Here is a 27,276-nt window from a genome sequence, read left to right as displayed (position 1 = left end):
TGGAAGCCAGGTAAGAGTGTAGCAACATTTTAAAGTGCTGAGATACATAACCATGTCAATTCAGAATTCTATATCCTTTAAGAATGAAGGCAAAAGAAAGGTATTTTCAGATAAAAGATAGAAAATGTATTGTCATCAGACCTACACAGAGGAAACATTTCAGACTGAAGGGAAGTAATACCAGATGGAAGCCTGGAATATTGGAAGGGAAATGGTAAATATCTGAGTAAATATAAAAGGCTGGTTTTGCTCTTAATTTCTTCTAAATATATACAATTATTTAAAGCAACAATTATGAGATTTATAACATAGGTAAATCTTATACATATGACAAGTAAAGCATAAAATGGACCCGTTTGATTGCAAGGTATCTACATTTTATGTAAAGTATTATATACTTAATCTAGGTGTACTGAAAAAGCTAGGGATATGTATTTTAATCCTCAGGACAGCCATTAAAAACAAATAATGCAAAGAGTACAGCTAAAAACCCAATGGATAAATTTTCCCCCCACCTGAGTTGTGCTGTTTTCCAGTAAGATTGTGGATTTGTCTGTTTCTCCCTCTAATTCTGTCAATTTTTGCTTTGTGCATTTTGAAGCTCTGTTGTTAGGCATATACATAGACATATATGATTATTAGACTTTCCTGATCCATTGACTCCTTTTTCATTATGAAACATACATCTTTAACTCCAGAAATACTCTTTCTTAAAGTCTATCCTATCTGCTCTTCGTGTAGCCATGCCAGCTTTCTTATGCTCACTGTTTACATGATATCTTTTTTATACATTCTCCTTTAATAAACCTATAGTTGGTTAAAAACATATTTAAAACAGGCAGCATTTTATCTATTCTGACAATCTAGAGATTGTCCTTTAACTGTAATGTTCAGTCTGTTAACATTTAATATAATTATTGATATGGCCAGGTTTCATTATACAATTTATTACTTATTTTATGGTTGTTCCTTCTATTTTTTGTTCCTACTTTACTTTGAATTTTAAAATATGTTCACTCCAATAATAAATAGGGAGATTAAACCAGTAATCCAAAAAACCTCCCAAAAAACCACCCAGGACCAGATGGTTCCATGGATGAATTCTACCAAACATTCAAAGAAGAATACCAATACTTCTTAAACTCTTACAAAAAAGTAGAATAGAGAGCGCTTTCAGACTTATTTTCTGAGGCTAGCATCATCCTGATACCAAAGCCAGACAAAGACACTACAGAAGAGAAAACTACAGGCCCATATCCTTGATGAATATAGATGCAAAATTCCTCAATAAAATACTAGCAAATAGAATTCAAAAGCACATTAAAAAGTTTATAAATCATATCTAAGTGGAATTTATCCCTGGGGTACAAGGATAGTTCAACATATGCAAAACAATCAATATGATACATTACATTAACAAAATGAAAAGAAAAAAGCACATGGTTCTCCCTATAGATGTAGAAAACACATTTGACAAGGTTCAACACCCATTCATGATTGAAACTCTCAGCAAAATAGGTGAAGAAGGAACTTAGGTCAACATAATAAAGGGCATGTATGAAAAGCCCACAACTAACATCAGAGTCAGCATAGGAAATCTGAAAACTTTCCCTCTAAGATCCAGTTCAAGGCAAGGATGCTAGATTTTACGTAACTTCTATTCAACAGAGAAGTTCTAGCCAAAGACATCAGACAAGAAAAAGAAATGAAAGGCATCCAGATCAAAAAGGAAGGAGCAAAATTTTCTTTTGGCAAATGATGTGATCATATATGTATGAAACTCAAGACTCAACAAAAAACTGTTAGAACTAATAAATGAATTTAGTAAAGCTGCAGGATACAAAATCAACATACAAAGTCAGTCATGTTTCTATACACAATGAACTATCCAAAATGGAAATTAAGGAAACAATCCCATTCATAATAGCACCAAGAATAATAACATACTTAGGGATAAACTTCATCAAAGAAATGAAAGACTTGCACACTGAAAATCATCATACTGATGAAAGAAAGAAGACACAGGAATATGGAAAGACACCCTGTGTTCATGGATTGGAAAAATTAATATTGTTAAATGTCCATACTACCCAAATGAACTAGGGGTAAATGTATTGCAAACCGGATCAAAATCCCAGTGTCATTCTTTGTAGAAATAGGAAAAAACGTACTAAAATTCATATGGAATCACAAAAGACTGAAGAGCCAAAGCAATCTTGAGAAAAAAAGGAAAAATCTGGAGGTGTCACACTTCCTGATTTCAAGATATATTACAAAGCAACAGTAATCAAAACAGTATAGTAATGGCATAAAAACAGACATGTAGACCAGTGGAACAGAATGGAGAGCCCTGAAGTAAATCCAATATCTGCTGTCAACTGACCTTCAACAAAGGTGCCAAGAACACACAGTGGGGAAAAGATAGTCTCTTCAATAAATGGTGCTGGGAAAACAGGGTGCCCACATACAGAAGAATGAAATTTGACATTTATCTAATACCATACACAAGAATGAACTAAAAATATATGAAAGACTTACGTTGGTAAGACCTGGAACCATAAAACTACTAAAAGAAAACAGGCTCCTTGGCATTGGTCTGGGCAAAGATTTTGTTCGTTATGACACCAAAAGCACAGGTGACAAAAGCAAACATAATTAAGTGGGATTTCATCAAACTAAAAAGCTTCCACACAGCAAAGGAAACAATCAACAGAGTGAAAAGGCAACGTACAGAATGGGAGTAAATATTTGCAAATAATATATCTAATGGGGGTTAATATCTAAAATACATAAGGAATTCATACAGCTCAATAGGAAAATAATAATAATCCAACTAAAAAATGGGCAAAGGACTTGCATAGACATTAATCCTAAGATATACGAATGGCCAACCGGTTTATTAAAAGTGCTCAACATCACTAATTATCAGTGAAGTAAAAATGAAAACAGCAATGAAATACTACCTCACATCTGCTAGAAAAAGCTGTTATCAAAAAGACAAGAGATTAAAAGTGCTGGCAGGCATGTGAAGACAGAACCCTCCTACATTGTTGGTGGGAATGTAAATTGGTGCAGCTACTATGGAAAACAGTATGCAGTTTCTTCAAATAATTAAAAAGAGAACTACCATATGATCCAGCAATCCCACTTCTGGGTACATATCTGAAAAAAAATGAAATCAAGATTTCGAAAAAATATCTGCACCCCCGTGATCATCGCAACACTAGTTACAATGACCAAGACATAGAAGCAAGCTAAGTGTCCATCGATGGAATGGATAAAGAAAATGTGGTATATGTATATACAATGAAATACTTTTCAGCCATAAAAAAAGAAGGAAATCCTGCCATTTGGGCCAACATGATGAAACTGGAGGGCATTATGTTAGGTAAAATACCAGACAGAGAAAGACAGATACTGTAGGATCTCACTTACATGTGGAATCTAAAAATAAAAACCCACCAAACTCACTAAAACAGTAGATTGGTGGTTGCCAGGGGTGAGGATGTGAGAGTATGGGAAATGGGTGAAGTTGGACAAATGATAAAAAATTCCAGTTATAAGATGAATAAGTTCCGGGTTCTAAAGTACAGCACGGTGACTATAGTTAACAATACTGTATTATATACTCGAAAGTCGCTGAGAGTAGAACTTAAATGTTCTTGCCAAAAAAGAAAAAAAAATGGAAACTATGTGAAGTGAAGGATGAATTAGCGAACCTTATTGTGGCAATCATTTCACAATATATATGCATATCCAATCATCATATTGTATACCTTAGCTTATACAATGTTATATATCAATTATATCTCAATAATATAGAAAAAATAATGATCTAAGTCAACAAAGAAGCAACAAAGGAAATTTTGAACTGAATCAAATCAAAAATACAGCATATTCAAATTTGTGGCATGCAGCTAAGCAATCCTCATAGGGAACTTTATAACTTTGAATGTTTATATTAGAAAAGAAGAAAGGTTAAAAATCAAAGATTTAAGGTTCTCTCTTAAGCTGCTAGAAAAAGTAGAACAAACAAATCCAAAGAATAAAGAGAGATATAAAAAAGAGCAGAAGTCAAAGAAACCAAAAGCAGAAAGATAATAGAAAAAATCAATGAAACCAAAGCTTTCCTTGAAATAATCAGTGGAACGATCAACTCATATCTAGATTGATCTAAGAAAAAAAGAAAACATAAATCACTGATACCAAGAATGAAAGATGGTGACACTTTGCTGTACAGCAGAAACTAACACAACATTGTAAATCAACTATACTCCAATAAAAATTAATTTTAAAAATAATGAAAGATGTATCACTCTTACCAACATTAAAAAGATAGTATGAAAATGGTGTCAACTTTATCCCAACAATTTCGAAAACTGAAATAGGCAAATTTGTTGAAAACTACAACTTACCAAAATTGACACATGCTAAAACAGCACAGAGTATTCTGGTAATGGCAACTCTAGTAAATATTGATCATTATAGGGTACGTCTTCTTCATCTAGCCTCATGTTTTGAGAACCTGCTGTGTGCTTACAGAGAGAGCAAAATACTCCAGTGGCGCTCATGTTGGGAGATAAAAAAAGTTGGTAAACAAATACACAAAAAGCTATAAGTGAGTACAATGAGGACATTAGCAACATGATAAAGATGGATGTGATAGGGTGGCTAATCAGAAGTTGGGGAACTGCTCTCTGTACCAAATGCCTAAAAGGAACCAGCCATCTGACCATCTAGGAGACGCAAATTCCAGGCACAGGGATGTCTGTTGCAAAGGCTCTGAGTCAGCACACACTTTACTGACACTTTTTTCTCCCCCATCTCTAATAAAAATGAACTTCACACAACTTAATGCTGTAGCAAGAGAAGGGCTACCTGGAAAGCTCATTCTGGTGATCTTTAGTGACTGTCGATGTCACTAATACAGACTTGGGTCCAGGAATTGTTCTTTAGGGAGATGGGACAAGTTAAGCCCTGGTCCATTGCACTCTTTTTTTTTTTTTTTTAAGATGCATTAGTAGTATTTTTTTATTGAAATATAGTTGATTTACAGTGTTGTGTTAATTTCTGTCTTTTTTAAATATTCTCTTCTATTATGGTTTATCATAGGATATTGAATATAGTTCCCTGTGCTCTATAGTAGGACCTTGCTGTTTATCCATCCTTTTAACAAAAGCTTACATCTGCTAACCTCAACCTCCCACTCCATCCCTCCCCCAGCTCCCTCCCTCTTGGCAACCACAAGTCTGTTCTCTATGTCTGTGAGTCTGTTTCTGTTTCATAGATAAGTTTACTAACACTGCAGAAATACAAAGGATCATGAGCGATTCCTATAAGCAACAATGTGTCACATTTTAGATTCCACACGTAAGTGATACCATATAGTATTTGTCTTTCCCTTTCTGACGTACTTCATTTAGCATGATAATCTCTAGGTCCATCCATGTTGCTGCAAATGGCATCGTTTCATTCTCTTATACGGCTGAGTAATATTCCATTGTATATATGTACCACATCTTCTTTATCCATTCATCTGTTGATGGACACTTAGGTTGCTTCCATGTCTTGGCTATTGTGAGTAGTGATGCTATGATTTTTCTTTTTTTTTTTTATGTTGAATGCCCAATTCAAAACACGTCTTCTTTCTACATTTGGAACACACAGGAGCAGCGGTTGGGCCTTAAGTCTATGTACCAGCTACGTGGAGATGGGCACCAGCTGGCCCCATGGGGGTTGCTGATTTGTGACAGGGCACCCCCTGCGGCAGTGCTAGCTGAGCATGTCTCTTGCAACACGTGGTAAACCCAGACCCTCTATTCGCTTCTTGCCAACTAGCTCCCTGTGGATGGCGAGCTGGAGGTGTCCCATGGGGACCCAGAGTCTCGGTCCGGACAACAGTTTCACAGCCGTTTGGAGTGTGGCCACACTCTGAATCCATCTGATTGGCGGGGGTGGGAGAATTGGACAGAATAACGCAGAAGATGTGCACAGTGGCCAGGAAGGCAAAGAGTGATGTGTGTGTGGGGATTTAGGTCGTGTGGAAGTCAACGGCCCTTGGTTACTTTTAGACAATATAAAAGAAGCAATCTTAGGTTCTATGAAGAGAGCCACGCTTAATTTCCTCAAGTTCAAGTTTGTTTCATATTTCCAGCCAACTAATATGATTAAGTGCTGAGAGCAGCAAATAACACATTTCTGGTACGGGAGAGAAATGACTCTGAATAGTATTGAAAAAGGACTGATTTCTATATAAAGGACTCATTCAACCATAGCAAGTGGTTTGTTGTTTTTTTTTTTTCCAAAATCTATTGTTTCAGGAGATAATTACCACAGAACAAGGGCACTATCCTTTGTGTTGTTCTTTGTGTGTTTCTGTTTAGCTTTCCATGTTTGCCAAGGGACGAACATTCAAGAAGCATGTTAGCCATTTTAGTCCCAGGAGGTGGTGACAGTCAAGTCTTCCAGTCACTAAAGACCCTTTAACAAAGAGTGTTTTGTAAGGGGAGATACAGTTATTGGAGGGAGAAGAGACCAAAGTAGGACTGTGGTTTCTTAATGGAAATTTAGACACAATAGCAGTGGTAGTTCGCAAAAGCCTGACTTTTCATTACGTAGTTCTAATAGCCGATAGAATAATAAAGCCTGATTAAGTCTTCATTATTTATGTGCTTTATATTTTATTTTTGTTACATATTCTGAGTATTGGTTTACACTTGGTGCATTTGCTTGTAGCTTTGGAATACGGCTGGAATCCTAGCCCTAAAATCAACAAAACTAGTGATGAAGCATGGACACGATGGTGTTGTGGTGTCTCATTATTTTAATTTGCATTTCCCTAATGACATATGATATGGGGCACCTTCCCACATGCTTATTTGCCCCCTGCATATTTTCTTTGGGGAGGCGTCTGTTAGAGTCTGTGGCCCATTTTTAATCGGGCTGTTCTCTATTGCTGCGTTTTAAGGGTTCTTGTTGTGCTCTGGGTAACAGAATCTTACCAGATGCATCGTTTGCAGATGTTCTCTCCCAGTCCATGGCTTGTGTTCTCATTTTTTTTTTTTTTTTTTTGTGTGTGTGTTCTCATTTTTTTTGACAGCGTCTTTTGCAGAGCAGGTTTTTAACTTTAATGAAGTTCAGCTTATCAGTTATTTCTTTTATGGATCGTGCCTTTGGTGTCGTATCTCAGAAGTCATCACCGAACCCAAGGTCATTTGGATTTTCTCCAGTGTTATCTTCCAGGAGTTGTATAGCTTTACATTTAATATTTTTGGTCTGTGATCCACTTTGAGTTACTCTTTGAAAAGGGTGTAGGGACTGTGTCTAGATTCATTTTTGTTTGCGTGTGGATGTCCTGTTGTTCCGGAGCCATTTGCTGAAAGGCTATTTTCTCCATTGCTCCTTTGTCCTTTGCTCCTCTGTCAAAGATCAGTTGACTATATTTGTGGAATCTATTTCAGAACATACTTTTTAAACTCACCCTATAGCATTTCTGTCTTTCTCTCTAATGCTTTTGCAAGCTTTACTTAAGTTGTATCCAAGCCTATGCGTGTGTATGTGTGTGTGTGTGTGTGTGTGAGAGAGAGTATTTGGCGAAAATGGCAATGGATGCCCACCTGAAAATCTCTGTGGGATGCTGGCTAATGCACCTGAGCCTGTTCGGAATGGTCCCAGTACAGGTGAACAGGATATGGCCATGACCTCACATCTTCCTGGGACGTGCTTGCTCTGTGTCCCTGTGGATAAGTGGGAAGAGAGTGGTACAAATACACGGCGTTACGTAGGCAGGGTCTTTACCATTCAGAAATGCACCTGCTTAGTTTCCTACCTGCCAAAACGTGTTGGGGGATGTTGCCTGTCCTGCCTGGAGCCAGACTCAGGTGCTGAGCAACACAGGTGGACAAGCTTCACCCCTGGTTTCGAGGAGGCTGCAGTCCAGGGGGAAGTCAGGCATGCGTGACGGGGCAGCCACAGCAGGTGCAAGTGTCCTGGGGTGTGCGAGAGGCAGATGTTTATGTTTGGTGGGGATGGGACATTGCACTGGGGTCTTGAAGGGTGGATAGGAGTCTGCTAGATGCAAGACAGGATGACGCAGGTGGAGGGGACCCCGTGGTGGTGTTGGAGGCTGAGGTGTGTGAGGCCCGCAGGGGGGGTGAGATGAGACAGGAAGAATTGCCCCCCACCCCCCGAGGAGCTGGGTGGCTGCTGCAGGCATCATTTGGGCTTGATCCTACTTACAGTTTTAAGGAGGGAGTGACACCGAATAAAGCCAAGCTTCTTTCCGAGGCCAGGAGCGCCATGCAGGGCCTCTGGCCGCAGTGGCCTCCCTGTCCTGTTGTAGTGGCAATGAAGCCAAGCAGCTCCCACCCTCTCCTGTCCTCGTTTGTAATATTCTCCTGTTCATCATCATTCAAGGCAGATGTCCGCCTCCTCAGAGAGGGCTTTCTTGACCCTCCTGTTTAATTGCTCAGGTGAGCCCTCCATCCTCAGCCCACAAAAGCACATTTCTGTCTTAAATAAGATGGGTCACCACCTAAAATGATCCAGGTGTTTCTTCCTGTTGTCCCCGCACCAGGAGGTGAGCCTGGGAGTCGAGGGAAGGAATTTGTCTTCGTTGAGGCTCTCTCCACTCACGTGGGACAGTATCTGATGCTTAGTCGGTATTTAGGGAAGTTTTGAGTAAATAAGTGATCCCCGTGCGCCTGGCGCACTGTGGAAACGGACTCAGAGAAGGGAGAAAGGGAGAAAGGGAGGCCGGACCGTGAGGTGAGACACCTTTAAAGGAATCCAGACAGGGATGCCCTGGGCCTGAGACTCGGCAGCAGCAGAAGAGAGGGAGACACGGTTTTGAGAGACTCAGGAAAAGACCCGAAGCCCTTCATGAGCAATGCGGTGAAGGAAGTGTGCCAGCAGGAGGGGTCCCAGCACCTGGGACGCACCCAACATCCAAAGGTACGGGAAGGGGACAGGTCGGAGGGGACTGTAGGTTCAGGTGATGATTTGGAACCTGTGTCTTCAGGAGACGCGCAGGGGAAGCCACTTGGTGATTGTCCGTGGAGCTCCGAGGTGGGGAGAAGGGGGTGGTCACACTGGGCAGTCTGAGAATTATCCGCGTGTGGGGGATGGCTGGGAATAGAGGAGTGGGTAAGACACGAAAGGGGAGGAGGACAGAGGAGCCGGGGGAGCAGCAGAGGAAGGAGAGCAGCTGGGGCAGAAAGCGGAGCATCCTTCCAGGACCGTGGGGCTGTGGGAAGGTGGTGAGGAGGCCGCTGCCACCTGGATTCAGGGGAAGCCAGGGAGGGAGCCAGGGTTTAGAGACTCAGAGAGGCCGTGGTCAAAGGAGGCTCTTAATTTTGCTCTGAAGACAAGATCTCAGTTTTGGCCGAGGGACCAGCTGGCCAAAGTGGGGTGGTGGACCATGGTACTCATGCTGGCAGGGGAAGAAGAAATGATGTGCTGTTTGCTGGTGGGGGTCCATCCCGAGGACAGGGGCATCATCTGCTCGAGGGTTGAGGCTGTCACCTGCTTAACTTGCCTGTCGTCACCTCTGCTTGTCAGGGGAGCCCCTGCTGGGCCTGCATCCTGTATTACCTACCGGTGCTTCTTTCTAATTCTCACTCCCCCCATCTCCTGTCCTATCTGTGGGTCGTGGGTGGGATGGACCCCTGTTTTGTTCCTCTGCCAGAGTCCCGGGCTCTGCTGAGAACACGGGAAGCATTGGCAGAGGTGAGGGGTTGCCCGTGGCACACCGATGCCAGGGAGTGGCAACTTTCCTGAGTGCCTGAGTGTGAAATTTTAAAAGAAGAAATTTTTCTGCCAGTACTTTAAACATAAAAACGATTATATTTGAAAAGATACCTGCGCTATTCACAACAGCCAAGACATGAAAGCAACCTAAGTGTCCACTGAAAGATGAATGGATAAAGAAGACGTGGTACATACATACAATGGATTATTACTCAGCCATGAAAAAAGAATGAAACAATGCCGTTTCCAACAACATGGATGGACCTAGAGATTGTCATGCTGAGTGAAGTAAACCAGACAGAGAAAGACAAATATCATATGATATCACTTATATGTGGAATCTAAGAAAAAGATAGGAATTAACTTTTATACGAAACAGAATTAGACCCACAGACATAGAAAACAAACTTGTGGTTACCAGAGGGGAAAGGGGGAGAGAGATAAATTAGGAGTTTGGGACTAACAGATTCACATGGCTATATACCTGGTCGGCCAAAAGGTTCATTTGGATTTTTACGAAAGATGTTACGGAAAACCCGAATGAACTTTTTGGCCAGCCCAATATGAACTAGATAATCAACAAGGACCTATTGCATAGCACATAGAACTATACTCAATATTTTGTAATAACCTATAAGGGAAAAGAATGAAACATAATATATATATGTACATACGTGTAACTGAATCACTGTGCTGTACAACTGAAACTAACATGACATTGTAAATCAAGTATAATAAAATTAAAAATTACAAAAAGAAAAGCAAGCCAGAAAAAATTAAAATAAAAACAAAAAGATTGTAAACCTACAGAGAACTATCTCTGCCCAGATTTCTGGCTGATGCAATTTTAGAAGAAAAAATTAACCCTTCATAAATGTCTGTTGGAGTGGTGTAAGAGTCTTTGGTACACACTGGGAAATAGGAAGGAAAATCAGACTTGAGGACTCCATGTTAAAAATCTCTATTTAAAAACCAAAAGCTCATAATCAGATTCTGTTTTAGGGCATGTTGTTCTAACTGAGGTAGGAAGAAAGTGCTGGAATAGCAACTTTTGTTTTTTCTCATAACTTTCCATGAAGCATGCCCAGTGTTTTTCTTTCTGGAGTTACCAAAGATGGTGATGATAGAAATTGTTTTCCCTGGCAGCGTGCCTGCTCCCACCTGTGAAGAGGGCTTTAATTTTAGCTGATGGAATATAAACAACCAAAGGGAGTCATTTAGTTGACCTGAGGCATCAGAGTTTGGGTGGAGTCTTCTCAGCCTTTCTTTCTTTCTTTCTTTCTTTTCTTAAGGTTTTGTTTAAATTTATTTTTTGAACTGGTAATACTGTTACATGTTTCAAAATTCCAAAAATATCAAAAGATATAGAGTGAAAATGATTCCTCATCCTTTTCCCCCTCACTTCTCCTCCCCAAGAACAAGTAGTATAGTAATATGTATGGTCACTCTGTACCCTTCAGATATAGTGTGTGTGTGTGTGTGTGTGTGTGTGTGTGTGTGTGTGTGTGTGTGTGTGTGTCTGTGCATAAGCAATGGCTTCCTCTTTACACAAATGGAAACATACCATGCAAACTGTTTTATACCTTTTCACTTAAGAATGTATCTTGGGGCTCTTTTCCACAGGAGTTCATAAATATAGTCCCCATTTTAAGGGCTGTGTAAAAGCCAGCCAGTCCACCATAAAGCACTTAGCCAGTTCCATGTGGTAGACACTGAGGCTGTTTCCAAATGTTTACTTTTAAGATCTCAGCCTTTCTTAGTAGCCTAAGAATAAAGCAGAATCCCAAAACATTGCATGGATACCGGAATTTCCATGGCCAAAACTATGGTGACCTTAGTCATCTAATGGTAGCAAATAACTGATAAAAATTCCCCACACCTTGGGCATAGGTCTGTGATGTATGGCTTGTATACTTCCTAGAAGGGCTCATTTTAGGGATGAAATGGTTACATATCAGTTCAGTTAGAATTTGTGCCAACCATCTGCCCAGGTAACACCCAGCCAGGATACTGCTTTCATCAAGTATGATGTTCACTCACACAGAATCAATGCTGCTTTATTTAGAATGACCAAAATTAAATGGTGGGATATCCTCTGACAGCAAGATAAACTTTTGAAATTAAGACTGTACAGGGAAATCTAAGATTCAGGGTCCCCACATTTTATGTCATTGGTAATGGGGTGGATGTACTCTTTATCGTGGGATTTAGGGACCCCTGTAAAATCAGGATATGATGTCACCATCTCCTTGACTCGCCTCCCCAAATTCCCAGAAGGAAAGTCACACGTTAGTACTAATACCTGAGCCCTGGTTCCCCAAGGGCTGTCTCACCTGGGGAGGGGTCTAGAGGGCAGGTGTTTAGACACCCCTGGAGGACAGATCGGCTCAGCAGACTGGAGCTGAGGGCTGTGTCTCCGGGTGCATTGGAAAGGAAGCATCCTTGAGAGAAGCACGGCTAAATAAATGAGTAAACAAGAAGAAACAAGTAAATCCCAACGGAAACATGCCCTCGGGGTGTCGACTGAAAAATAGCGCACAACCTAAAATTTGAGAATTATGTTATATGTGGCAGACAAAACTAAGGACTGAAACCCAGGGTGCAGCCTGTCAGGTTGCTCTGAGGGACTGCTCCCAAGAGGTAAGCGGGGAGCCAGGATATAGAGGAATTCTTGCAACAAAGACCAGGTAGTGGGAACATCAAAAGATTACTGTTAGTTAGTTAAAGAAAACCAGACATCTCAAGTTAAGGAATTTAGCGCTTTTCTATGTATGGGAAGATGCCAGAGTCTGGGCTCACTGACATCATCCCTTTGTTCTGCACCTCAGCCCTCTGGGGCCAGTGTCCTGTGTTTTCTCATCCTGAGTCCCCTCAGGGTGCACCGCTGGCGTGGGCTGCAGTGGCTGACGGCTGGATGGAAGGCATCCTGCTTCCATCCTGAGTTCCCTCAGGGCTCACCGTCAGGGCCGCTGTAACGTGATGGCTTGATGGCTGCAACATCCTTTGTGTACTGATACGGCAGCGACATTTCTTCCCTCGCAGGGGCCAGCCACGGCCAGCTCTGGGGCTTGCTCATTCCTTGAGTGACGCTCTTTGACCTAAAGCCCCAGACTTGGAACTCTGCTTCCTCCTTGGATGCTACCTCCCCTTCCTCCCCTTACAGGCACTGGCCGTGGCCAGCATCATTGCTATCTGTCTGGGTTCTTGCACAATCTCTGTAGGTGCCCAGAACAGAGCTGGGCCAGCACAGCTGTGGGTGCGCTTAGCTCCATCACCTGGCCAGCAGGTTGGAGCCCCTCCGGGTGCCAGCCTGGTCCACACCGACCCGCAGGTCTGCTCTACGGCAGATCTCACAGCAGAGGTTGCCTCTCCCCAGAGCTCACTCTCCACTCCCATCCAGTTACCTCGGCTGCTTCTGCCAGAGGATTTTACTTTCCTTTTCATCGGAATCTATTTGACGTATAACGTTGTGCACATTTAAGGTGCCCCACGTGCAGATTTGATACATTTATATACTATAATCTGATTGTAGCAACAGTCGGCACTTGCGTCCCATCACATAATTATCATTTCTCTTTCTCTTGTGGGAATAATCAAGATCTAGTGTCTTAGAAAGTTTGATGATTATCGTACAATATTGTTGTCTATGATCGCTGCACTGGGTACTAGGTCTCCAGGGCTTATTCATCTACGCTCTGCAGGTTTGTTTCCTGAAACTACCTCTTTCCTGTCTCCTCACCTCTCAGCCCCCGGTAGCTACCATGTTACTGTTTTCCCAAGTTTGGCTTTTTTAGATTCCTTATATTCTCTGTCTGATTTATCTCACCTAGCATAATGCCCTCAAGGTCCAACCGTGTTGTTACAAGTGGCATCCAAACGGCCAACAGACACACGAAAAGATGCTCCACATCTGTCATCGTCAGGGAAATGCAAATCCAAACCACAACGAGTATCACCTCACATCCATCAGAATGGCTTTTATCAAAAAGACAGGAAATAACAAATGTTGGCCAGGATGTGGGGAAAAGGGAACCCTCCTGCACTGCTGGTGGGAACGTAAATTGGTGCAGCCACTGTGGAGAACAGTATGGAGATTACTCTAAATATTAAAAATAGAGCTACCATATGACCCAGCAGTTCCACTTCTTGGTATGTTCCCAAAGGAAATGACATCAGTATCTTGAGGAGATGTTTGCCCTCGCATGTTAATTGCAGGCAGGACATGGGACTGGAGGCATTTGCAGACGTTTGAGCAGAGCGTGGCTGGCTTTCCATGTGGAAGGGTCTGGGGTGGGCGCAGGGAGGCCAGGGAGGGACTGCCACACTTGTTCAGGTGAGAGATGAGCGTGGCTTCAAGCGAGTGGTGACAGGGACACGGAGAAAGACCCGCCTGTTGAAGGGGTGTGAGCTCCTCCAGAACGCCTGGGGCATCCGGCCCTGAACCGCTAGAAACAGGGAGTGACCATTACCCTGGGGGAGGAGCGGGTCTGGGGAGAGAAGCAAGGGGTTGGTTGGGGACATGCGGAGATGCCCATGTCCAGGTGCTGTTGTCAGCATGCATTTAGGTGTGTGGCCCTGGAGCTCAGGGGAGGAATTCAGGCCGAGCTGTGAATCTGGGAGTCTCTGCACAAAGGTGGCATTAAAGGCATTGAATCTGGAAGGAATCACCTTGAAAATTCTCTGGGGTAAAAGGAAGTGGCCCAAGGACCGCCTCTGGGGCTGGCTCAGGTCCCAGGAGCCCGAGGAGGAATGTGCAGGCAAAAGGCCCCCGTGAGCGAGCCCCCAGCCCCTCGCCTGTCCCGCTGCTGCCCCATCTCATCCTTGTCACACCCCCTGCCGCTGCACACCACCCCGGGCTGCCCGCCCAGCCCATCTGGCTCTTCCGTGCTGCTCTGCTCTGGGTGCCCCGTTCCCCCCCAGGGCCAGCTCCCCCTGCATGATGGCGTTCTACACCCCTACCCTGCCCGAGCTCGGCAGGCTCTGACCCTCCCAGTCACTTCCTGTGCCACATTGCTGAGCCCCTCGGCTTGCTTCCAACTCTCCAGCGGCCTTCCAGAATCTTCCATCCTAAAGCAGCCCCAGGAAAGTTAGACCGTCTTAGGGTTGTATTTTCCCTTCTTCCCCGACGTTCTTCTTGGGAAGTCCCATTCGTGCTTCGCTTCGGTGCCACTGCCATGCGAGTGTCTCGGTGGGATACCTCCAGCCTGCCCTCCAGAAAGCTCCACAGGTGTGGCCAAAACCAAAAGCCTCGTCTTCCCCCTAAACTGGTTCTCCAGGGGTGTCCCGCGTGGCAAGGACTGTCCACGAGACGTCTGGTCATCACCCACGTCCCTTCCAATAAAACCAGCCCCGAGGTCCTGTCTGTCTTGCTCACCTCTTATTCTCAGTGCCAAGTCAGTATCTGACACGTAATAGGCACTTAGAAAGTCACCCAATGAGTGTACCTGTCCTAAGGGAGAAACAGATTTCATCATACGGATGCTTTTGGTAACAGCATTGACTCAGTTGAGGGATATTTAGTGAGCACCCAAAATATGCCAAGGACATTTCCCAGTGCTAGTGAGACAGCAGCAAGTCAAGCAAACAGTCCACCTTCGAGGCAGAGCGTTATGCGGGAGACCATGGGCCAGCCCACTGTGTGTCCCCGCCCCCCCGCTTTTGTAAGCAGGTGGCACAGAGAAGTCAGACAGCAGTCAGCTCTGCGGCCTTCAGCAGGTGACTCAGCCCCTCCAAGCTCACTTCCCTTTTCTGGACAGTGAGAGGTGGTTTTGATAATTAAACAAGATCATGGGGCTGCATAGGAGAGCCTCGGCACGGCTCCCTCCTCCCAGCACATAAGCTGGGAAGCATCATCGCTCTCTCTTTCATTAATCAAGGTGAGTCAGGTGGAGTCGGTCTTGAAAACATCATTCAATGTCTGGTCCTCTGCTTTCTCATGGGTAAAATAAGAGTTGGAATTCCAGCTGTAAGATTTTGTGTTCTTTGATGTTATTCAACTTGACTCCTGTTTCTTGAGCAAACAGATATATCACTTTCTAGCAGCACTTCAAGCTGCTGGAGATATTTCTGAGCACACATTTAATGCTTACGTGACGCCTCGTGGTGCCCTGGGGGGTGGGCATTACTATTGTTCCATTTAAAAGTGGAAAGTGAGGCACAGAGACATTGGTATCTGAGCAAGCGTGTGCAGCTGGCTTAGATTTTGTGCTACTCGCAGCCCCCAGGGCGGCCACACTGTCCTGCAGGGTGGTATTGTCAGCGCATGTAACCTCCGGAAACCTAACTAGGAAGGCAGAGCTTGACTATGTTCTCCGAGGACCCCGCCATTCCCTGTAAGAGCTGAAACCAAGACTTGGGTCCAGCCAGGTCTGGTTCTGGGGTGACCTCCAGCTGTCTGGGGACCCACTGCATTGTCTGCCATTGACTCGGAGGGTGATGAGGAGGATAAGAAGGTGAAAGATCTTGGTAGAAGCTGCCCAGCAGTGAGGACAGCATCCTCTGTACTTTTCATGATATGACTCACTTAATCTTCCCAGTCACCAAAAGAGACAGTAACTATTTTCATCCCTGTTTTACCAGTGGATAAATTGAGGCACAGAGAGGTTAAGCAACTTATCCAATATTACACAGCTCATGGTGGAAGCAAAACTCTAACCTGGCTTTCTGCCTCCAGGGTCCAAGCACAACCACCGTGCTACGCTCTCATCTTGCTGATATATTTTTCTAGGCTGTTCTTGTTCATAATCCTCGTGCTCATTCTCTTAAAAGTACAAGTGTATTTAAAGGAAAATTAGATGGAATAATCACCGTGTAAAAGGAACAGTTGAAAATGTAGGTTTAAATTTTAATCCGGAGCAACCTCATTATACTATAAAGTTGGCATCCTGGTGTCCCTGGAGAATGAGAACATGATAAAGAAATAACTGACTTAGATGACTAAGGATTTATCCCTTAAAGTATAAGTCTCTTTTCTGTAGAAGTTATTTAAGCAGTACAGAGGGAAATCTTTCTAGACTGCATCACCAATTTTTCTGAATTCTCAGATCTGACACTGACTCTTCCCAGGAAACTCTGGGTTTATTGTTTTGTGGAGGTAAAATCAGGTGACTCGAGGGACAGAGCTTAGGCAGGAGCCTGGCCGGGGCGGCAGGGCAGGAGCCTCCTGCAGCTGACCCCGGACGTGAGCTGGCAGCCCAGTTCTGCATGGATCTGGTCTGGGTTCTGAAGAGGTGAGATTCCCAGCAGGCCAGATTCTTGCTGCATGAGATACTTCGGGGACGAAAGGAAACATCAGTCACAACACCAGTGTTTCACACCTCATTCTGTGTGTGATTTATTGAATTTTGTTTTACGATAATGTAGGTGGCTGCAGATTTATAAACTAGTTGTCATTTGTGCTGTAAGCGCGTTTAATCACTTCGGGGGAAATGAAGAGCATGTAAAAAGTTAAGCCCAGGTTGATTTAAAATAAAAGTGTGGGGCTTCCCTGGTGGCGCAGTGGTTGAGAGTCCGCCTGCCGATGCAGGGGACACGGGTTTGTGCCCCGGTCCGGGAAGATCCCACATGCCGCGGAGCGGCTGGGCCCGTGAGCCATGGCCGCTGAGCCTGCGCATCCGGAGCCTGTGCTCCGCAAACGGGAGAGGCCACAACAGTGAGAGGCCCACGTACCGCAATAAAATAAAATAAAATAAAATAAAAGTGTGAAAAAGTAAGCCAGGAAACTCCATTAAAATAATAGGGACTTTTAGATTTTGAAATCAAGAAGCCCTTTCTTAGTATGGCACAGGGTTAGAAACAGAAAAAGAAGGGGGCACCTGATAGATTGAATTAGATAAACTTTCACATTCCAAAAAAAGTAAAAAAAAGCAGAACATTAAAAGGCCATAAGGAACTAGGGAAAATATTCACAACATATTTGTAGTTCACGTACATATTGAGATTATTAAGAAAAGGCTAACACCACAGTTGACAGAAAAAGCTTAATGGATAGAACTACAAATTCGTTCTCTCACACAGACAAAAGTAAACATTAAAAAATCATTTTAATCGTTAAAAAATGCTAATCCTAGCATTTAAAGAATCTCAATTTAAAAAGTTATTAGGCATTAGAGAAATGCAAATCAAAACTACAATGAGGTATCACCTCACACCAGTCAGAATGGGCACCATCAAAAAATCTACAAACAATAAATGCTGGAGAGGGTGTGGAGAACAGGGAACCCTCTTGCACTGTTGGTGGGAATGTAAATTGACACAGCCACTATGGAGAACAGTATGAAGGTTCCTTAAAAAACTAAAAATAGAACTACCATACGACCCAGCAATCCCGCTACTGGGCATATACCCTGAGAAAACCATAATTCAAAAAGAGTCATGTACCACAATGTTCATTGCAGCACTATTTACAATAGCCAGGACATGGAAGCAACCTAAGTGTCCATTGACAAATGAATGGGTAAAGAAGATGTAGCACAGATATACAATGGAATATTACTCAGCCATAAAAAGAACCAAAATTGAGTTATTTGTAGTGAGGTAGATGGACCTAGAGTCTGTCATATAGAGTGAAGTAAGTAAGAAAAAGAAAAACAAATACCGTATGCTAACACATATATATGGAATCTAAAAAAAAAAAAAAAAATGGTTCTGAAGAACCTAGGGGCAGGACAGGAATAAAGAATATTTGAAAGAGCAATGAATTGGAAATAACAGAAATGTCAAACCTTGAGGACAGGTAAATATGGGTGGTCCATGCAGGGATGGGCCCTTCCCGTCCTCAGGACTTTGGAGAAATCCACACCCAACAATGGACAGCATCACAGGAGAAAAGAGCAGTTGTCATCAAGAGAGCATGTCCTCATTTCTGTAAATATTCACATATATAGATACACAGAAAACACACTGAGGGGACACACATCAAGCTGAACAGAGGTTATCTTTTGGGGCTACAGGTGAGGTAGGAGTTTCACTTAGTACTTTATGTGCCCCTTTATTATTTGAACTGTTTTTAGTGCGCATATGTGACTTTCATTTGTCAGAGTAAAAACAATACAGTATTTTCATTTTGCACAACACAGAAATGAGAATACAGGGCCAGGGCTGTGTTGTGCTTACAGGCTCTCATATTTGTCAATTCCTTCCATAACATGCTCCATTTATATAAAATGCCTGCTTCATTCTTTCTCGTATTCAACAGACATTTGATTCCTAAAGCGCAAAAGCCCTAGGCTAGGAATTGTGGAAGTTCAGAGACTAATAAGTCATGCCCTTTGCTGTGCAGAGCTCCCAGGCTAACAGGGCAGCTGGGCATGGCAGCAGTGAGCTCAAACCAAGGGAGGGGCAGCTAAGGATGGTCCTCCGAGTAACGGTCCCCTCCTGCATCCGGGCAGGAAGAGGGGCTGACTAACTGCCACCCAGGGCACTTCTGGGGTCTCCTCTAAGAAGTAGCATTAAAGAGCGAGGGAGATTTCAGCAGGGGCAGAAGATTGATAGAAGCGTTGGGAAAGGAAGGGCGTTCCAGGCTGAAGGAGCACCTTGAGGAAAGGCAAGACAGCAGGGACCCAGTAGAGCACAGCCAAGCCCACATGAGCCATCCGTTCAATAGGGCTGAAAGAAATGCCCCTGGTTTTCCTTCTTTCACTTCTGTGTGCCTGGTGCCTAGCATGGAGCTCGGTACCAAGTACCCATGTGCTTGGAAGGATGGAAGGATGGATGGATGGTTGGATGGACAAATGGATGGATGGAGGAATGCATGGAGGAAAGAATGAACTAAAGAACAAATGAACACATAAGTCGATGCAAAGTGCTGAAAACCATACTTATTTTATTTCATAACATAGACAGACCCTCAAATCTAGTGGTGTGTCTTCTGTAGCTAAACGCTTGAAACCTAGAGGAATATGTCCACTTCCTCCAAGAATAATGTGAAAATGTGTATGCATGTAGATGAGAACTATAAAGGAGCGTGGAAAATAAACACACACACACATATACACAGACACCCCCCACACACACACACGCTGTCAGTCAGTCACTTTTGATTATGTTCCTACCAAGTGCTTCGCCCTGAGCAAGGTGCAGAAGCCAAGGTGGGGACAGTGGCCCTGGGTTTCATGGTAAGAGTCCTACTCAATCTCTTTACATCAGCACTTCCCTTCCCTCTTAAACAATTTTCTGAGTCTAGTCACATTACACGTGACCGACACGATGAGATTCAGAGACCAAAGCAGCCACCGTGGAACGAATGCTTTCTAAAAAAAACCAAGATATCCAGGGCTCTGATTCTGCCATTGGGGAACGCTTCCTGGCTACTGGTCACCAGAGGGGATGGAGGGTAAAAGTAACCCTGCCTAAACAAAAGTGGCCACGGCATGTCCTGGTTCTAAGAAGGAAAACAGTGGTAGGTACAAGTTCTAGAACGTCAGCAGGACTAGGTTTCAAGTGCTCCTCAAAGGATGTGCTAAAGATAGGCGTTGGCCTTAAAGTAAAGCACAGGTTGGCTTCTGATGTATCCAGCAGGTGGATACGGTACCACGTGGAACAGTGAGGATTCCTCGGGCTTTAGTTGCTTATGGAATCCTAGGAATGGACATTTCTACTCAAAACTGAAGGAGTTATTTCTTCCACACCTGAGGAGAATGGTTTAAACCAGTGTCGAATCTCCACTCCGCCCACTTGTTAGCTGTCTGACCTTGGGCAAGTAATCTTCTACAAGCTTTAATTTCTTCCTTTGTAATACAGAGGTAGTGAAATTACCTCACTGAGGTAGTCGTACGAGATACTGTTGGCACCCTTAGTAAATGTTTAATAAATCTCCGTTGCTGCCCATGTTAACAATATTTTCTAGAAGTCTGTAAATACATCTACCAGAACACTTTTGTTTAAACACCTTAAACTAACAAAAGCTGCAGAAAAAAACTTTTGCCCATTAGATCGTGTCTTGATTGGAGTCTCAGACTTTGCCAAAACACTTTGCAAAGACATTACCTTAATTGATCAGAAGTAGCCTTAATTGATCAGAAATCGCCGTGTGCCGGGAAAACACAGCGTCTCCAGCCATTGTTTGTCGAGTGGCTGTGATTATCTCTGGGAAAGTGACAGCCAGGGGCAAAGCTGGGCCGTCTTGGCAAAGGCTTGAGGGTCTTGATGTTTCTCCAAATCTTGTAACAAGGAGTGAGCCAGAACTTTCTTTCAACGGGTAAAACTGCTTTTCCAAGCTGGTGAGCCAGAATTGCTTCCGTGATCCATTTGTTTCTTCAGTTCTCTCCCACTTGACGTTGGCACTCGGCAGAATCCGGAGCACGTCATTATTATACAGACGTCAGTGCGAGCTTAGCGGGCGCTGATCAACCAGCGTGAACTCACAGAGGAAGCCACGTCCCCACGTCAGCCCCCAATTACAGCTCTTGGCGGTGTCTCCAGCCAAAAGAAGATCATGTAATGTTATAGAATTCTCTCTCCTTCATTCGATGGTGGACATCCGTGTGAGGTCAGGAACTTTATCTGTCTTTGAATCCACTGTCATTCCTGTCACAGCATAAGGAGTCAACAGTGGCTTGTTGGTTAATGGAAAGAGCAAGTGAACAAATGATGAAGTCTCTCACCATCTTTTAAGGCGAGATTGAGAAACGTGTACAGAAAATAATACAGGCAGGCAGACGCATAGCATTTGGGCGCCATGATGAATGAATGGATGGATGTTACCCCTGAACGAAGAAACCCAGGCACCAGAGCCAAGGCTCTCTGCCTTTCAACATCGTCATCCGCAGACGGACAAAAGGGGGAGACGGGATTATGACAGGTGGAGATAAGAGCAGGCGGCCCACCCCTGACCAGGGTACCCCCCGAGCAGGGTATCCCAAGAGCCCAGCCACACACCCCCTGGGCACCCAGGCCCCAGTGAGAACCAAGGACCAGGGTAGTGCACAGATGCTAACAGAAAAGTGGAAAGCTTTGACAACCATTTATTTCAAAAAATCCTGGTGACTTTGATCCCGAGCTCAGTGCGAGGTAACCACGTGACGAGGATTCTTAACACTGGGAAACAGTTTTTGAATCTGATTTTCCTCCAGCCTTACATGTTCCTTACCTCAGAGGTTGCAGTCAAGAAATGTATTGGAAACTCAAAAAAGGAAAAGGAGAGAAAGAAAAAGACATATGGGAAAGATAAAGGAGGTCTACAAAGTTTAATCTGTCATAGCCAAAACCACAGTCTTAATATCCCACCAAAGAAAGAGGGGCTGAATTGAATGAACTGTGGCTGGAGGAATCCATGCAGTACTGGGCAGCCTTTAAAAGATATGGGAAAACGTGGCTGATGGAACGAGCTAGTCTAGCTCTCTCCTCTCAAAACCCCATTAAAATGAATAAAAAGCATTAGTCCGCAACGGCAAAGAGAAGGGGAGAAGGAACAAGGACGGTTGTCAGTAAACACTTGGAACTAGAATGAGTTGATGGTGCTAAATTCGTGGCAGAGCAGAAGAAGTTGAGAGGTGCAGGCCGGGTGGAGAGGCCATCGGAAGAGGCCCGGCCTCCACGAGGCTCAGGACAGTGGGTGCGAGTCCTCTGCACAGCAGTGGGCAGGAGAGCTGCTGACCAAGGACGGGCTGTCTGGCTGGGAAGCAGCAAGGCCTCCAGGCCCCACCCTGCCATGGGCAGCCGCAGGTCTGCCCATGAACTCCAGACAAGAAAGAAGGAGAGAGACTGACTCTAGGACGTCAGGGAGCCCTGAAGCCCAGCGCTACATGAGAGCCCAGGCCTTCCCACTGGACCCTACTCTGCAAGGCCAGCTGCCACCTGCCGGCAGGAGGTTGGAAGAGAGGATCCTACCAATATGGATGTTTGGGGATCCCCCAGTGAGCTCACCATCTCTTCCCAGGTGCCCACATGGAATCCCATGAGTGTCCACAGACCCTGTCCACAGAAACACACTTAATTAGGATCAGTTGGCCAAGCATCACCAGAAACTGAGGCAAGGTCAGGATGTGACAGACAAGAGGCCAAGACAAAGAGAGGAAAAAAGGAACTTGGAGAAAAAGTGTGTATAACAAAAGAAAATGGAAATAAAGTCACTTCCTATTGAGTTATAGTTGATTTACAATGTTGTGTTAGTTTCAGGTGTACGGCAAAGTGATTCAGTTATATATATTTTTTCCAGATTCTTTTCCCATATAAGTTATTACAAAATATTGAGTATAGTTCCCTTGTTGTTTATCTATTTTATATATAGTAGTGTGTGTACGTTACTCCCAAATTCCTACTTTATCCCTCCCCACCACCTTTCCCTTTTGGTAACTGTAAGTTTCTTTTCTATGTCTGTGAGTCTATTTCTGTTTCGTAAATAAGTTCATTTGTATCATTTTCTTAGTTTTCACATATAAGCAATATCATATGATATTTGTCTTTCTCTAACTTACTTCACTTAGTATGACAATCTCTGGGTCCATCCATGTTGCTGCAAATGGCATTATTTCATTCTTTTTTACGGCTGAGTAGAAAGACATATTTTTAAAGATATAAATTAGCCTCAGAGAGAAAAGAGAAGAGAATGTATCCAGGAAACATACATGAAGCTATTTCAAAAAATATATAACAAGAAAGAGCACTTGGAAATTAAAAATATAGTAACTGAAAATTTAAAAGCCAGAAGAGTTGGATAATGAAATAAAGGGCATTTCTAAGAGAGGAGGGAAAAATGTTAATTAGTCAAGAATATTCAAATATGACACAAATGAGCCCATCTATGAAACAGAAACAGACGCAGAGACATAGAGAACAGACTTGTGGTTGCCAAGGGGATGGGCAGGGAGAGGGGTGGCCTGGGAGTTTGGGATTAGCAGATGCAAACTAGTATATATAGGATGGATAAACAAAAAGGTCCTACTGTATAGCACGGGGAAATATATTCAGTATCCTCTGATAAGCCATAATGGAAAAAGAACATAAAAAAGAATGTATATATAACTGAATCACTTTGCTGTCCAGCAGAAATTAACACATTGTAAATCAACTGTATTTCAATTAAAACAAAGACTATTGAAGAAAAATTAGAAAATTGATTTAGAACTTGCAGCGTTCAACTAATTGGAATCCAGAAAGAAAGGAGAAAAGAGAAGGAAGAAGAAAATCTTTGAGGAAGAGTACTAGAACATTCTGCAGAATCGCAGAGTGTACAGATGGCCGGGGTCCGTGGATGACCCAGCAGAGGGTGAAAGCACCTTCACCCAGGGCATGGCAGGATGGTCCAGGGCTCAAGGAGTGAGAAGATGCTCAAGCCTGTGGAAGGAAGGAAGACAGCCAGCCAGCCTGGGGTTGGGATGGGGGCGGCTGTCCCCACTGCAGGGTTGCAGGCTGGAAGACAGTGGAGTGAGAGCCGAGCATCCTGAGAGAGCTTTCCGGTGTGGACCTCACAGGTACCATGCTGACTGCTCAGTGTACGAGAACACAAACATTTTTAGGTTTTCAAGATCTCAGAATTTTACCCCATACCCATCTTGTCTCAGAAAGCTGGTAGAAAGTGCGCCCCTAAAATGAAGAAGTGAATTTTAAAAAGGCGTAGGACCCAGGAAGCAAAGGCTAAAAAATCTGGGCAAAGGAATTTCCAGGAAACTCAGTGAGAAGGAAAAGTAAGAAGACAAATCAGTTATCAAGTTCACAGCAAACGAAAGTTCATCTAGGAAGAAAATGTAGTCAACATACACATAGGTCTCGGCCGCAGAAAGTTGCTCTTGAAGAAAATTTCTGTTTTCATAATTATAATATCTATTATAACTATATGGATAACTAAATAGTGAATGTTAATTGGAATATTGTGCTCTAACTTTTTTTCAAAGACTGGGGAGGAAAAGTATGTGTGGGGTCGTGTGTCTGTGTGTGTGCCTGTGTCTCAAAGAACTTCTGGAGTAGGAAGCCAAAATCTAACATGGGAAAAGTCAAGAAACAGCAGAATAAGCTCTTTATGTAGAAAAACGGAGTAAATGCTGGACGAAAAGTAGTTTGAAGTGGCTGCTGTTGGAGTGGGCTAGGAGCTGTGGGTTTGACTCTAAGCCTTGTGGAACTGTTTGCCTTTTCATGTCCATGTTTTTCATAAAACATGGAATTTTAAAGGTATAGGAGGTGGTTATAATGTATTGTGGTAGAAGGATAGAAAAAATATGACTTTTAAAAGGAAACAGAAAGACCAGAACAATGTATGCCAATTGTTAGGAGTTAACCAAGTGTCAATTAAGGGATTTTTTTTCTTCCTTTTATAATAAAAAAAAAAATTGCAATAGATATGTATTACTGATGAAGTTGTAAAAGACCTTTTACACACACACACACACACACACCACCAGGTCCGGCCCAGCAGAGGAGGTTCCCCTCCTTGGGAGGAGGAGACACGCTCTCCATCCACTGTGAACCTGAGCTGATAAACTAAGGAGCTCCAGGAGAAGGACTCGAGGCCCAGCAGGTGGTGTTGGCAGCACCCCTCCCAGGATGAGCGCTTGAAGGACCAGGGCCTCCTTGGGCTTGGAGGTCCGAGGCTGCTGTAAGCCCCCCAGGGCAGGAACCAAGCGCAGGCATCTTGCCGGCCCTTGCACATCCTCTGCAGGTGGCGCAGTGCTCTTTCCATGCAGTCCCATCGGAGGGTGGAGGCAGGAAAGCTTCGTCTGTAGTGCAGAGGAGAGGAACAGTTTGCACTCTTTCGGGAACAGAGACCTGGAATCAGTGAATCCAGCCTTGAAGACAAAACGGATTTCCCCTTCAACAGTGAGACCTGCTCGATCCTAACAAGCCGCCGTTAGAAGCTGTGCATCTGTCACTGTTGAGTCTCCCAGAGGAGCTGGGTTTCCGTGCTGGGTGGGAGCGTGGTGTCCCATATGCCCGTGTCCCATGGGCTGGCAAATCCATTGCGGTTCTGGGTGCGGGGCGGTCGGCCTGTGGACAGTTGCTGTCCTGGCTGAAGGGGCAGGAGAGCGAGAGAAAGGCCAAGGGTAAGGCCAGAGATGCCCTCTGTCCTTCCTCTGCAGGGGCCCTTGGTAAAGCTTCCAGAAGGAATAGTTCTTCTTTGCATTTAAGTGAGAGCTCAGGATCCCCTTTCTCATAGTTATGCTGAGGAGAGATTTCCAAGTCTTCTGATTTGCCTGGAGCCCCTAGGAAATACGGGGCAGAGCCCCCGCCCCCTGCCACCTAGGGGTCTTGGGGGGCATCTCTGAGCATCCCCAGACCCCTCAGGGCCATCCCGGGCAACCAGCAAGCCCTCACACCCATATGCCTCCACCACCTGCCCAGGAGCCCCAGAAAGGGGACCGGCAACCTGCCAGCCCTCCTCAGGGTACCCGTCACGCCGGCCAGCTCCCTCACGTGCACAGCCGCCCTGACACTGACTGTTTGTCCTCCCTTGTGCTTCGCAGGTGTCTCTGGGGTCACAGATGGACTTACAGAAGAAGAAGAGGCGTGCACCAGCTCCCCCTGCACCCCAGCCCCCGCCGTCCAGCCCGCTGGTGCCCCCCCGCACGGAGGGCAGGGAGGAGGACAGGAAGGGCAGGACGGGTGAGTGATGGCGTCCACGCGCCTCTGGGTGCTTGGCCTGCATCTCAGCGCTGCTTCTCACCCCTGCCCTGGCTTCCTCCATGATGGCATTAACTCGGAAAGCATTTAGGCTAAAGAAAGAAAGTCTGGAAATGAACGGCTGTGAGTCAAGGGCATCCTACAGGCATAGTTTCTGGGGGTGGTGCGGGCGTTGAGAAGGTGGGAAAGGCGTGCTGGTCAAGAGGCTCGGGAGAGTGCGAGTGATGGAGAGCTGGTGAGTGTGGCTGGGGGACGGCGCCTCCCTGACCGAAGGGGGTGAGTCCCAGGATGGCGCCCACGGATGCTGGTGTGGAAGACGTCTCGACCGCAGGGCGTTTATACAGTAGGTCATGTGACAACAGTTCAGTCATCTTTTGAGCACCCTGTTTGAAATTGATCTCCACTTATAGAGCTTTCCTATATGGTATTCTCTGAGAAAAAGAGAAGCCAGAGTAAAGAGGGTGCAATCCTGGTGTCTGTGAGCAGAGACGTATTCGACCACGATACCTAGTCCCTCATGTTACAAGGGAGAGAAGAGATGGGGTTCTGTAGGCCCACCAGCCAGGGATGGCCAATTTTATTCTAAAATCATTCAGTGTTTGTTGTTTCATTTATGTAGGGACCGAGATAAGCCCCTGACACAAGTGCTTCAGTCATCACAGGAGTGCCATTCAGTCCCCCGGGCAGCCTCACATTTTGCCGTTGATCTCATGGCTGCAGCCCCCAAAGGGAACAGACGCCCAGGGAGAAGTGGTCGCACTGTTGCTCCCTGAACCTTTCATAAGAGCTCCTTTGCTGTTGGTCAGCATTTTCCCCCTGGCCAATACCTCGATTTTAACGTCTTAGCATTTCACAGACTGGGAATCGATTTTGCTGAGGAGATACAGCCAGTATTTCATGTCAGTCCATCATCGTTCCCAAAGGAGAAACTATCTGATTTGAAGGAAATGTGATCAGAAGCTCCTTCAAATAAACCTG

The 27,276-nt window shown here is 44.4% G+C and overlaps 1 protein-coding gene across 2 annotated transcripts in view; it reads left to right on the top strand.

The window, feature by feature from the left end:
• COBL (cordon-bleu WH2 repeat protein) overlaps positions 1-27,276 on the top strand; it is a 259,101-nt gene that overhangs the window by 168,424 nt on the left and 63,401 nt on the right. For both annotated transcript variants that reach the window (XM_082846931.1, XM_082846930.1), the window contains one exon: positions 26,142-26,280. In XM_082846931.1, the coding sequence (XP_082703057.1) occupies positions 26,142-26,280 (139 nt within the window). The remainder of the gene's footprint in view (positions 1-26,141; positions 26,281-27,276) is intronic.

This window comes from Leucopleurus acutus, assembly GCF_964270905.1.
Source record: "Leucopleurus acutus genome assembly, chromosome: 9".
Lineage (NCBI taxonomy): Eukaryota > Metazoa > Chordata > Mammalia > Artiodactyla > Delphinidae > Leucopleurus > Leucopleurus acutus.
Note: the sequence above shows the minus strand (reverse complement) of the source record. Positions and strands in the feature narration are given on the sequence as shown.